The sequence below is a fragment of the Musa acuminata genome, chromosome BXJ3-1 (assembly GCF_036884655.1).
Source record: "Musa acuminata AAA Group cultivar baxijiao chromosome BXJ3-1, Cavendish_Baxijiao_AAA, whole genome shotgun sequence".
In the NCBI taxonomy this organism is placed as follows: Eukaryota; Viridiplantae; Streptophyta; class Magnoliopsida; order Zingiberales; family Musaceae; genus Musa; species Musa acuminata.
In genome coordinates this window covers 39,323,204-39,333,145 of record NC_088349.1, presented here as the reverse complement: position 1 = coordinate 39,333,145, position 9,942 = coordinate 39,323,204, and the positions used below count along the sequence as shown (strand labels likewise).

General features: G+C 37.0%; 1 protein-coding gene and 1 long non-coding RNA gene across 4 annotated transcripts; one reads left to right on the top strand and one right to left on the bottom strand.

The window, feature by feature from the left end:
* Positions 1–573: 573 nt before the first annotated feature.
* Positions 574–3,030, bottom strand: LOC103973328 (uncharacterized). 3 transcript variants are annotated; one of them, XM_018821383.2, is made up of 3 exons: positions 2,813–3,030; positions 2,253–2,320; positions 574–1,972 (listed from the first exon to the last, which is right to left on the bottom strand). In XM_018821383.2, exon 3 carries the CDS (start codon positions 1,915–1,917, stop codon positions 994–996), a length of 924 nt encoding a protein of 307 aa, XP_018676928.2. In that variant the 5' UTR covers positions 1,918–1,972; positions 2,253–2,320; positions 2,813–3,030; the 3' UTR covers positions 574–993. The 3 variants fall into 3 exon arrangements, with proteins under 3 accessions (XP_018676928.2, XP_064993648.1, XP_009386137.2); XM_065137576.1 differs by lacking the exon at positions 2,253–2,320; XM_009387862.3 differs by lacking the exon at positions 2,253–2,320 and having other exon boundaries at positions 574–1,966.
* A 4,065-nt stretch (positions 3,031–7,095) lies between these two features.
* LOC135629064 (uncharacterized) lies at positions 7,096–9,551 on the top strand. The gene is made up of 2 exons (XR_010493143.1): positions 7,096–9,197; positions 9,350–9,551. It is a non-coding gene; the product is annotated as an uncharacterized LOC135629064 (long non-coding RNA).
* Positions 9,552–9,942: the final 391 nt, after the last annotated feature.

Genomic DNA, 9,942 nt, shown 5'->3' with positions numbered 1-9,942 from the left:
AGTGATTGATACTAATAATAATGATTTTTCTTTTATTTTATCTTTTTGTATGATAGGATCCATTAACCTTTAAAGAACATTGTAAAGAAGAAAACTGATGATAAGCTATGAATAAAAAAATTTATATTATTAATAAAAAATGATACATAGAAGCTTATTACACTTCCAAAAGACTATCAAGCGATCGATGTTAAGTGGATCTTCAAAATAAATAGAAATGCACAATCGGAGGTAAAGAAATACAAAGCCTTTGATCGAACACTACGAAGAGATGATTGCAGTCTGCGAGTGGATTACTGCTAGGCTGCGTCTCGATGGGTCGCCCTAATAATCGAGCGGTTGTTACTCTTCCATAAAGTATATCCAACCAGACAGTATACATGACATAGCGTCCGAGTCAATCTGGAACTGCTGATACTTGTAGTGTTGCAAATGTATTGTGATAAGCTTGGTCTGTTTTATCTGTGTTTTTATAGTAGTAGGAACATTCGTATGATTACGATCAAGTAATCTCTGTTCCCTGAAGGTAAAACTGGCATGTGTTGCTATCGGCCGGCCACCACATCAGACATATATCAAGAATGGTATTCATACATTTGATTAGAAAACATCAAATACATGAAGAACTTATTGATCTTTTGAAAGAACATGACATCGCAACTGATTAAAATGCCCAGTTTCTTCTCTTTTAACGTGTGCCTGTGCGTGTCATCATGTAGCTGAGCAGTTTGACAACATCAACAAATTACATCTGGAACAACTTTATAATGACCATCCATCAATTTAACTTGCTGCAGTAACAGTGGCTAGCCATGAACTATGGCCACACAGTAGCTAGCTCAATGCTTCAAAGAGACTAGAGAAGGAATTGACATTGCAATATGCCAACATGATCCATCATCCATCCTTGACCAACAGTAGCAGCAGCAGCTCACCATAGTCCAATGATGATGAGATCGAGTGCTTCAGCCACAAAACAAATAACTATCATCATCATCCTTGGTTCTGTTGGGAAGCTGTATCCGCCTCACTGGATCTGCTATCATCATTAGCTCCACCATCATGGGTCTCCCTGCTAGTGGACCTTGAATTGCCTATGGCCTCTGCCAATGAGATCACCCCACTTCCCCTTCGGCTTCCTGATGAATCCCCTGAAGAGGGTCTTGTGATATAAAACCGCGGCTGAGATGATCGATCCGTGTCATCTCCTCCTGCTTGACGCACATGCACAACCAAAACCATGGCGGCGACTGAAGGAAATAGAAGCATGCTGTTGCTGTCCTCTTCATCATCCTCATCGATACTGACTTCCGCCTGGCCTTCAGTAACAGCCGAATGGAACATGCTGAAAAGATCTCCAAGGTCCCGCTGTTGTTCCATCCTCCTCCAGTCTTGTTGCCGCTCCGGATCAGCCTCTGATGGTCGTGTAGATGGATGCTCTTTCCTTGCGTGCTTCCTTAGATCCCCATAAGTGCCACTAAACACACATGATTCCGTAGAGCAGCTCCGAGATTTAGCATTCATATGCCTGCGAGCAGGCTCTATCACTGTCCAACCGCTGACAAGTCCACGACAGAGAGGGCATAATAGATTGGTTGGTTGCTGCATGCCATCAACATCCTGTGGTGGCTTGGATCCAGATAAGGCCTTGCAGTACTGATCCAGACAGTTAGAGTGACGGTAGCTGGTGTCACACATGAATGGACGACAACCGTTGTCGTGTGAGGAGCAGAGAAGGAGAACAGCATTGTGTGGGTGCTCCAGGCACACAGGGCAAAGAGCCTCCTCCCATTCTTTAATGTCCTTGGCCGACTCCACACGGTCAAGCGACTTCCGTGAAGAAGAACTAGCTGAGAAAGGAAATGCACGAGATCGCCGTCCAAAGGACAGAGACTGCACCCTCCTTTCCTTTGGCATTCCAACTAGTTCGAGATAAATAGAACCACTAAATCTTCTTGCTACAATACTGTCCCTAGAGAAAGGGGCAAAAAGTGCAATCAATGAACAATGAGCTGAAATTACAGACTTTAAACTTTAAATAAGAATGCGACAAATTTTCATTGAAAATAATCACATATGATCATCTTTTCCTGGTGCAAAAAAAGGAAATCACAGACTGCAATATAACGTGAACGTAGTCCAGCACCAAGAGTGTGCTTCACTGACATGGTTCGTGGACCAACTAGAACATTCAGTAAAAACAGAAGCTGCGAGAACAAGCAAACCACAGATAAGATGGATAGGTCTCATACCAATTGCATCAAGCAAAACCTACAAGCTCGTGCTATGCGTGACTATGCCACATAAATCGCCGAATTCACTGTAAATAAGTGCAACTTCTGCTTGTCAAAATCATCTATAAGTACAATAACAAACTATGCTTCTCAATCGGATAGAATTTGGAGCCAATAGGCAAAGATATCACCTTTGGTGACATCTCGCACCCAGAGAAAGAACGAAAGACAGTTTCTTTTTTTATTAAGGATTATTGTCGGAGGGAAAAAAGAATCTGCAGTACAATTCGGCAAACATCAACATCGTCAAACAGATGGCGCATGATTGGGCGGGCGGTCAAAACCATCCAGCCAGCAACGAGCTACCCAATTAGAAGCGAAAAAGAAAGAATCGAAAGAACAAGTACTGAAAAAGAAGATACATCAAAGCATAAAACATAAGAAAATACACAGTCACCACAAACAATCAAAAACGATCTTTTTCCGGGGGAAAATAGGTGGAGGCGGAGAAAGGGGCTATCGCTGCAGATCAGAGCACAGGGGGGGACATGGAAACGATCCGGCGAAAGAGATGTTACCGTGAAAGACCAGAGGAAGATCCGAGCTGCGAGAGACCAAACGCCTAACTCTCAGCTACTGTGGATTGCAACGATCCATCGATACATGTACGCTACGAGTAAAAGAAGAAGAAGAAGCTCTTTGTTGTACTCTGTTTGGCGGTGAGGCCGGTCGCAAGACAAAAAAGAGGGCAAAATGAACCCTAAATTCCCGATAACACAGGGAGGAAGAAAAAGCAAGCCATAGGTTAGGCCGGCGTATATAAAAAAAATAGCAAAACAATTCACCTGTTCGTTCCGAACCCCAAGTATACCCGTCCTTTTATTCTGGCGCCGATATCTTGATCCAATTACCAGAGTGGTAAAATTAGGGTATGCGAGTCAGGAAAAGGGCCAAGAGGAGGATCAATGACGTGGAGGGCTAGGGTTCTCTTTCCTGGGTCGGCGGTGGAAGGGGTCGCGTGAAATGTACGTTTACGTAGACGATTTTGGTCCTTGTTTTCGTTTCATTTTGTTCAGCGAAATCCAAAAGAATCTGGTCTGCGTTGTGGAACCGCCCTAATCGAACGGCCAGGAAAAATCCAACCTTCATACGGAATATATATATATATATATATATATATATATATATAGTTTCTGTAACAAAAAGTTTCTGTAACAAAATCGCATCAAAATCCCAACTAAAATATCGAAAAATCAACTTGAAATTCCTAAATTAATCGTCTAAATAATATTCATTAGTTAGAATAAGGTTATAAACTTGATGCGATTTTGATACAACATTTATTCCTAATGATTTTGATTAGGAATGAATGAATGAATGAATATATAAAACTTGAGATTTCCCAACAAAAGATTTCATCCTTTTTCGTAACATATTTATCATTTTTGTCTCCTCTTATAGTCCATCAATAGGAATAAGAAGTAAATTTCTTTTTTTAATAATTGGATCAAATTTAATTCCTCTTCTAGTCTTATATGTTGTCTTTGTTTTTTTTCTTTTATATATCATCAACAAAATCTATGTTTTAACTAATCGTATTTGCATTGATTTATACCTAAGCTTATCTTTTTGGTTCGTTCTGACCGATAAGATCTTTTTGGGTCTCGTATGAATCCGATTTATACGAATCTATATATTATTTTACATATTTTTTTAGTGTTCATTTGCCACTTATTTTTGGGATCTCATGTCATCAAATTTTAACATTTCATTTTAATTCTTTCCTTTTTGGATTTATGGTTCCTAACTTCAAGAAAGCAATAATCTATAATCTAATCTTAGCTCTTTGCATTGTGCTTTTTATTGCTAACTCATTATGATTGCTTCATAGGAATCACAATAATTGCCTCTTTCGTGACCATCAACCTAATCTATCTTCTTCGAGGTGTACAGTTATTGTCACCATAAATGATATTTTTTTCATAGCTATTAGGAGTGAACAATTCTCTCTCATCTATCTTGTTTCTCTTATCTTTTTCTTTTATCCCTCATGAAGATGAAGATGAAGAAATCATGATTTGATATCTCAAGAGAATAAATAAGGAAGATGAAGAAACAAAATATATTTTCCTCTTCATGATTTATACAGGGAGAATTTTTCTCGCAATAAGATTTTCTCGTGTAGTTAGAAAAATATTAGCCGTTATGAATGTCTCTAGTAAATTTCTGTTTTTTTAATAGTTAGATCAAATTTATTTTTTTGATTTGTTTACCCCATATTATATGTTACCTTTTTCTTTTTCTTTCATATATCATCAAGAAAATCCTCATCTGGTTTCAAAATATATGTTTTAACTAATGGTATTTACTAGTGAGAAGCATATCTTTTTGGTTCATTCTGACGGATAAAATCTTCTTGGGTTTCTCATATGAATCTATATATATTATTTTACATATTTTAGAAAAGTTATATACCATAAATATGACTTTTTGTTTTTTCACTTCTATTAGACAAATGTGGAGCATGATTATGAAGAGCATTCATTAAACTTAATTTGTGACTAATGTTTCCATGGAATTGGAAAGTAGAATTTTGGAGTAAGTTTGTATACTTGGATATATAGTGCTGCCCTACTTTGGCAAATCTCTCCATATATACAGTGTTTTTGAAGTAGCTTATAATATTTTGACATCTCCACAAAAACACTATAGGCCTATTCACAAACACTGTAATTGAGGAATTGAACCCATTAACCCTATGGACTAATCCATCAAAAAATGAATATTATTCAAAAAACTAAAAAAAGATATCTTGGGTAAATTGTACAATTTACTTTGCAGCTAGTCAACATTCAGTTGGCATACTACACTGCTGTATAGTACTAAAATAATATAAATCATATTCGATGTGTTTGTGTAGTATATTTGTAGAGAGCACAGCCATAGATAAACATTACTTATGTTTGTGGAATAGAGAAGCGTTTTAATTTATGGTCATGATAATTGGAATGTGAGCACTCTTATGTTTATATCATCCTTTTACAATACCACTTGTGTTTGTGGTTTAGATCTTATAAACTTTGTTGCATTAGTTGCTACAACATTATCTTAATTTGCTTAATTTGATACTTGATGTCCACATTTTCTTTTAAGAATGGATTTATTGAGAATGCACATTTTGATGTTGTCAACGGCAGCGGCTTTCAATAGTAAGTGTTATTGCTAACTCTAGCTTGTTAGGAGTAACAAAAAAACACTCTAAGTTCGTTTGGAATAGAATGTTGGGCTGACAGCCCATGAATTCAGTCTATAGTGGACTTTAACAATCCATAGCTCATATCTACTTTAATCTAACTCTAGATCTAATAAGGGGATATGATTAGTATAAAAAATGAGGAAAAAAATTATAACAACAAAGTAAAAAACTATAGTAGTAGAAGCAGAAAACTACAGTAGCAATTTGATTCAAAAAAGATGAGAAAATGATAGAAAAATAAGATAAAGGAAAAAAAGACAAAGATAACGAATAAAGTCTATTCTCAATCATCCAAGCAGTGTTCTCATCTCAGGTTAGATCATATCTACAGTAGATTTTTACTATAATTACTTGGAAAGATTTTGGATATTATGCATAGTGACATAATCCTTATATCCAAATTATTCTCTTGAGATTGTTGCTTGGGTTTTGAACAAAAGAGTCTGAGATTTATTTATTTATTATTCTTATAGTGGATTATCTCTGGTTTATCCCATGATTTTTATCATTCACATAAATCTTGATATCTTATTTTATTATAATTTTTATTTAATCTCACTATATATTATAATCTATTTGTATTTGTTCATATATAAGAGTTTGTTTCTCTCTTTATAATCATAAAAAAGCTCAATTTACTTTCATTATTTACTGTGATGCTATGCAACTGTTTATATATATATATATATATATATATATATATATATATATATATATATATATATATATATATATATATATATATATGGCTTTTTAGGAACCGAATAATCTGCCGCTGTTTGGTTGGCGAGACGTAGCAGATTTTAGACCTCAATCTGGCATCAAATTTCCATAAAGTTGAGGTTGGAAAATAAACTTAATTATTTATCTAAGATTTAATATTTAAAATAAAAAATCTCGATCGAGTTCTTTGACCGCCTCTCAATCTCTCGTTCCTCTTTCTAATCTTCTTGTCGACAACTTCTTATTGTTGGCTTACCAAAAACATAAAGAAGCTGCAACCTAAGTAGAGATCCTCGACGATACACTTGAGAAAGCTTGTTCTGGCCGATTCAGATGCTGCCACGAATCAAGGGAATTAAAAGGAAACAAGGATAAGGCAACGGCGCCGGTCCACGGATGCCCATCGCGACGATCCTTTCGCCCCACACGCTTCCCCATCCACCGCCACATTTGACTGCACCGCCGCCCATCTCACGTCGGCATCGGCATTTTAGAAAACACGGGGCGGTCCTCATCGTTGCGTGGACCGACCACAGAGTTATTTGATGATGCAAGCAAACATACCCGTCTCTACTGATACGGCGGTATAGATTCATTCCAAAGGGGCCCAGCATTTTGGCCCAAGCTAACGAGGCACGTAAGTGGGACGGGTACGAAAAGAAAGCATTGCTCTCGCCGGAACGCAGTGCGTGGCGTGTTGCTCCGCGATCCACGTCTGGTGGCGCCCCGCATCACTTGCGGCGACGTAACGACGGCGTAAGTTACGTCCGGTTGAAGACACGACGGCACTGTCGTCTAGGCGCCGTTACAACTCAATGCCAGGTCACTGCTTTCGGCGTCTCACACTATAAATAACACACCATCTAAGCCCCCCATCACGTATCAGTCGGTCGTCGCCTCAAGGCTCGTCTCTAATAATCAAGAAGCAACCAGGCTTGTCTTTTTTCTTATGTTGCTTCATCCGATGACAACAGTGGCCAAGGAGAAGATTTCCATGGCGAGGAACCCTATTACCACCTCTTCGACCCACTCCACGGCCGTATCATTGGCACCCACAGATCACAAAGCCCCATCGTTAAGAGACGGCAGCCAAAGCAATAGCAGCAGAAGCGGTAAGAGGAATACCTCAGCCGCTAATTTTGTCGCTCGAGGAGGAGACGCCGGCCTCCAGCCGCGGGATATCGCGGTCAACAAGGTGAGAAGAGGGGAGCGCTTTGCAGCGGAGGAAGAAGAGGACATCTGTAATCACATCAAATATTTAAGTTAGGAATTGATTTTCTTTCCTTGTTATTATAATTTAAGAAAATCTTAATCTACTTCCTTATATGTTGATATGAATTAAGAAAATAACTAGTAAGTATTCCAAATATGATGATATCATATTTGGTAGTATATTAAATGAAAATAATTTATAAATACGAAAATTAAAAATTTATTTCCCTTAATAGAGACTCACCTCCTCCTATTTAAAGGGGAGGGATCTCTCTCCTTCGTTCCTCACCTAGTCGAGCCTGGCAGCGGGAGGAACGAGGAGTTACACCCTGTTAACAAGAGAACGAGGAGTTACACCCTATTGACAAGAGGTAAGTTTCCTACCTTTCTTAAAAGTTTTAGTTTTTATTTTGATTCTTTAAATGTTGAAAGTTTTATAGTTTGAAAAATGTGTATCAATTTTTTAAATGTCAAATTTTTTGTATTAAAATAATCAGTTAAAATTTTCATAATATTCTTTGACCCATGATTAAGGTTTTTATTGTAGAATTAAATATGTTAAAAAGGTATATGTTTTATATGATATTTTCTGTATTACAGTTTATCTTTAATCTTATCTGGATTAAAATCTTGTTAGACTAGAATATGTTATCTAAAATCTCTTTTTGATATTTTTTGATCTGAAATTTAAAATATATTATTCTGAATGATTTAAAATATGACTAGAATATGTTGAAATTTTATTTGTTGAAAACATGATTTTTATTTAAATTTAGAAAGCTATTTCCTTGTTGTAAAACTTATCTCCTAGTCCTTCTTTTAATGTCTTATGATTTCTAGTCAAATTGAGAATGTTATTTCTTTGTATTAAAACTTTTTAACTCATCTATCTTTTAATACATTATTATGTTTTCATATATGTTGTTAATGAGTATATGTTATGACTAGTCCATAGGCCAGGGCTGGACCAGTTTTATGTAATGCATGCTCAATCATGTATAATGCACATGACCAATAGACGGACTAGCTCAATCTAGCCCAATATTATTGTTGAACTTGAGCCCAAATATTGATTGAATTAAACTATACTTGATTAGTCTAGATCAATTCAGGGTGATTCCGAATTGATTGACTTATTCAAGTTAGTTTAACCTAAATTGAACTTAATCTAGTCTAAATTATACTAGTCTAGGGTGGTTCCAGGCCAGTTAAATAAGGATTAGAGATCAGTTCAGTTAGGCTCTAGTAAATCGAGTTCAATTGAATCGATTAGAGTTCAAGTGAATTGAGGGTTAATTTATATTATTTGATATTGATGATTTTTGAAAGAGATGTTTTAAATTTGTTATTTCATCCCGAAATGGATATGACCAGTGTGAGATTATATTCCTGCCGAGAGCAGGTAGGGCGATTCCCTTCGGGGATTAGTGGGCCGTTAGACGTGGCGGCTGGACGGTTCCTCCATCCGCTGTTGGGAGGAACGTGTCCCCACTTTGGCGGGTGTGGGACACCACTCCATCCGCTGTTGGGAGAACACAAACTCATCTCGTAGGATAAAGCCTCTCCATCCGCTGTTGGGGGAGTGCTCCTTCGGGTACTTGATATACGCCAGTGGGATGATTGATTGAATTTTGATCATGTATTTATTTTGATTTGACTTTTGGGGTTCCTACTCAGCATTGTTGAATTTTCTTTGTTTTTGATTTTCAGAGCAGTCTCCCTCTAGTACTAAATCGAATTCCAGTAGAGAGCGAATCTTCATCTACCGCTAGGTAGAGCCACTTGGATGACTCTTGAAGTTAACTTTTCTATTTGTAATTTGATAAATAAATGAATTGTAATAAATGGTTATAGACGATGAATAAAGTGATGTTTATTTATTTGACCTGTGTGAAAATATATATAAAAATAAATAAATTTTCAGGATGTGACAACATCAACGAGGTGGCCGATGCCTTCATCAGGCGCTTCAGAGAGCAGCTCCAGCTGCAGCGCCTCCAGTCCATCGAGAATTATAATCAAATGCTCGCTAGAGGTCTGTGAATTAATTGCATAGCGTGTGGGATGTCGGTTTGTGCTGTTCACTTAATCTTTATTTATTAGGGATGGGAAAAGGTCCTCAATTATTTCTCTGTGTCCTCATATATATATATATATATATATATATATATATATATATATATATATATATATATATATATATATATATATAGTCCTCAATTGCAAGTCCGAACAGAAGTTGTTATCACATCGATTGCCAGTCCCAATACGTCCAATCGATGTGATATCTTCTATTCGCACCACAGGACCAATCCTTCCGTTTCCATTCGTGCTGCTGAGATATGGTTGACATCACACGAATTCTCGTTACCTAAAGGTTGACCAGCAAAATGTCATATTGGGACGTGGGCTTACAAAAAATAAAACAAAAAAACATCGAGAAAAGGAGGTCAAAGCACGTCACTTCATGTTCATGATCCTTAATTTGAGTAGTGCCACATCTAGCATATGCCCAGT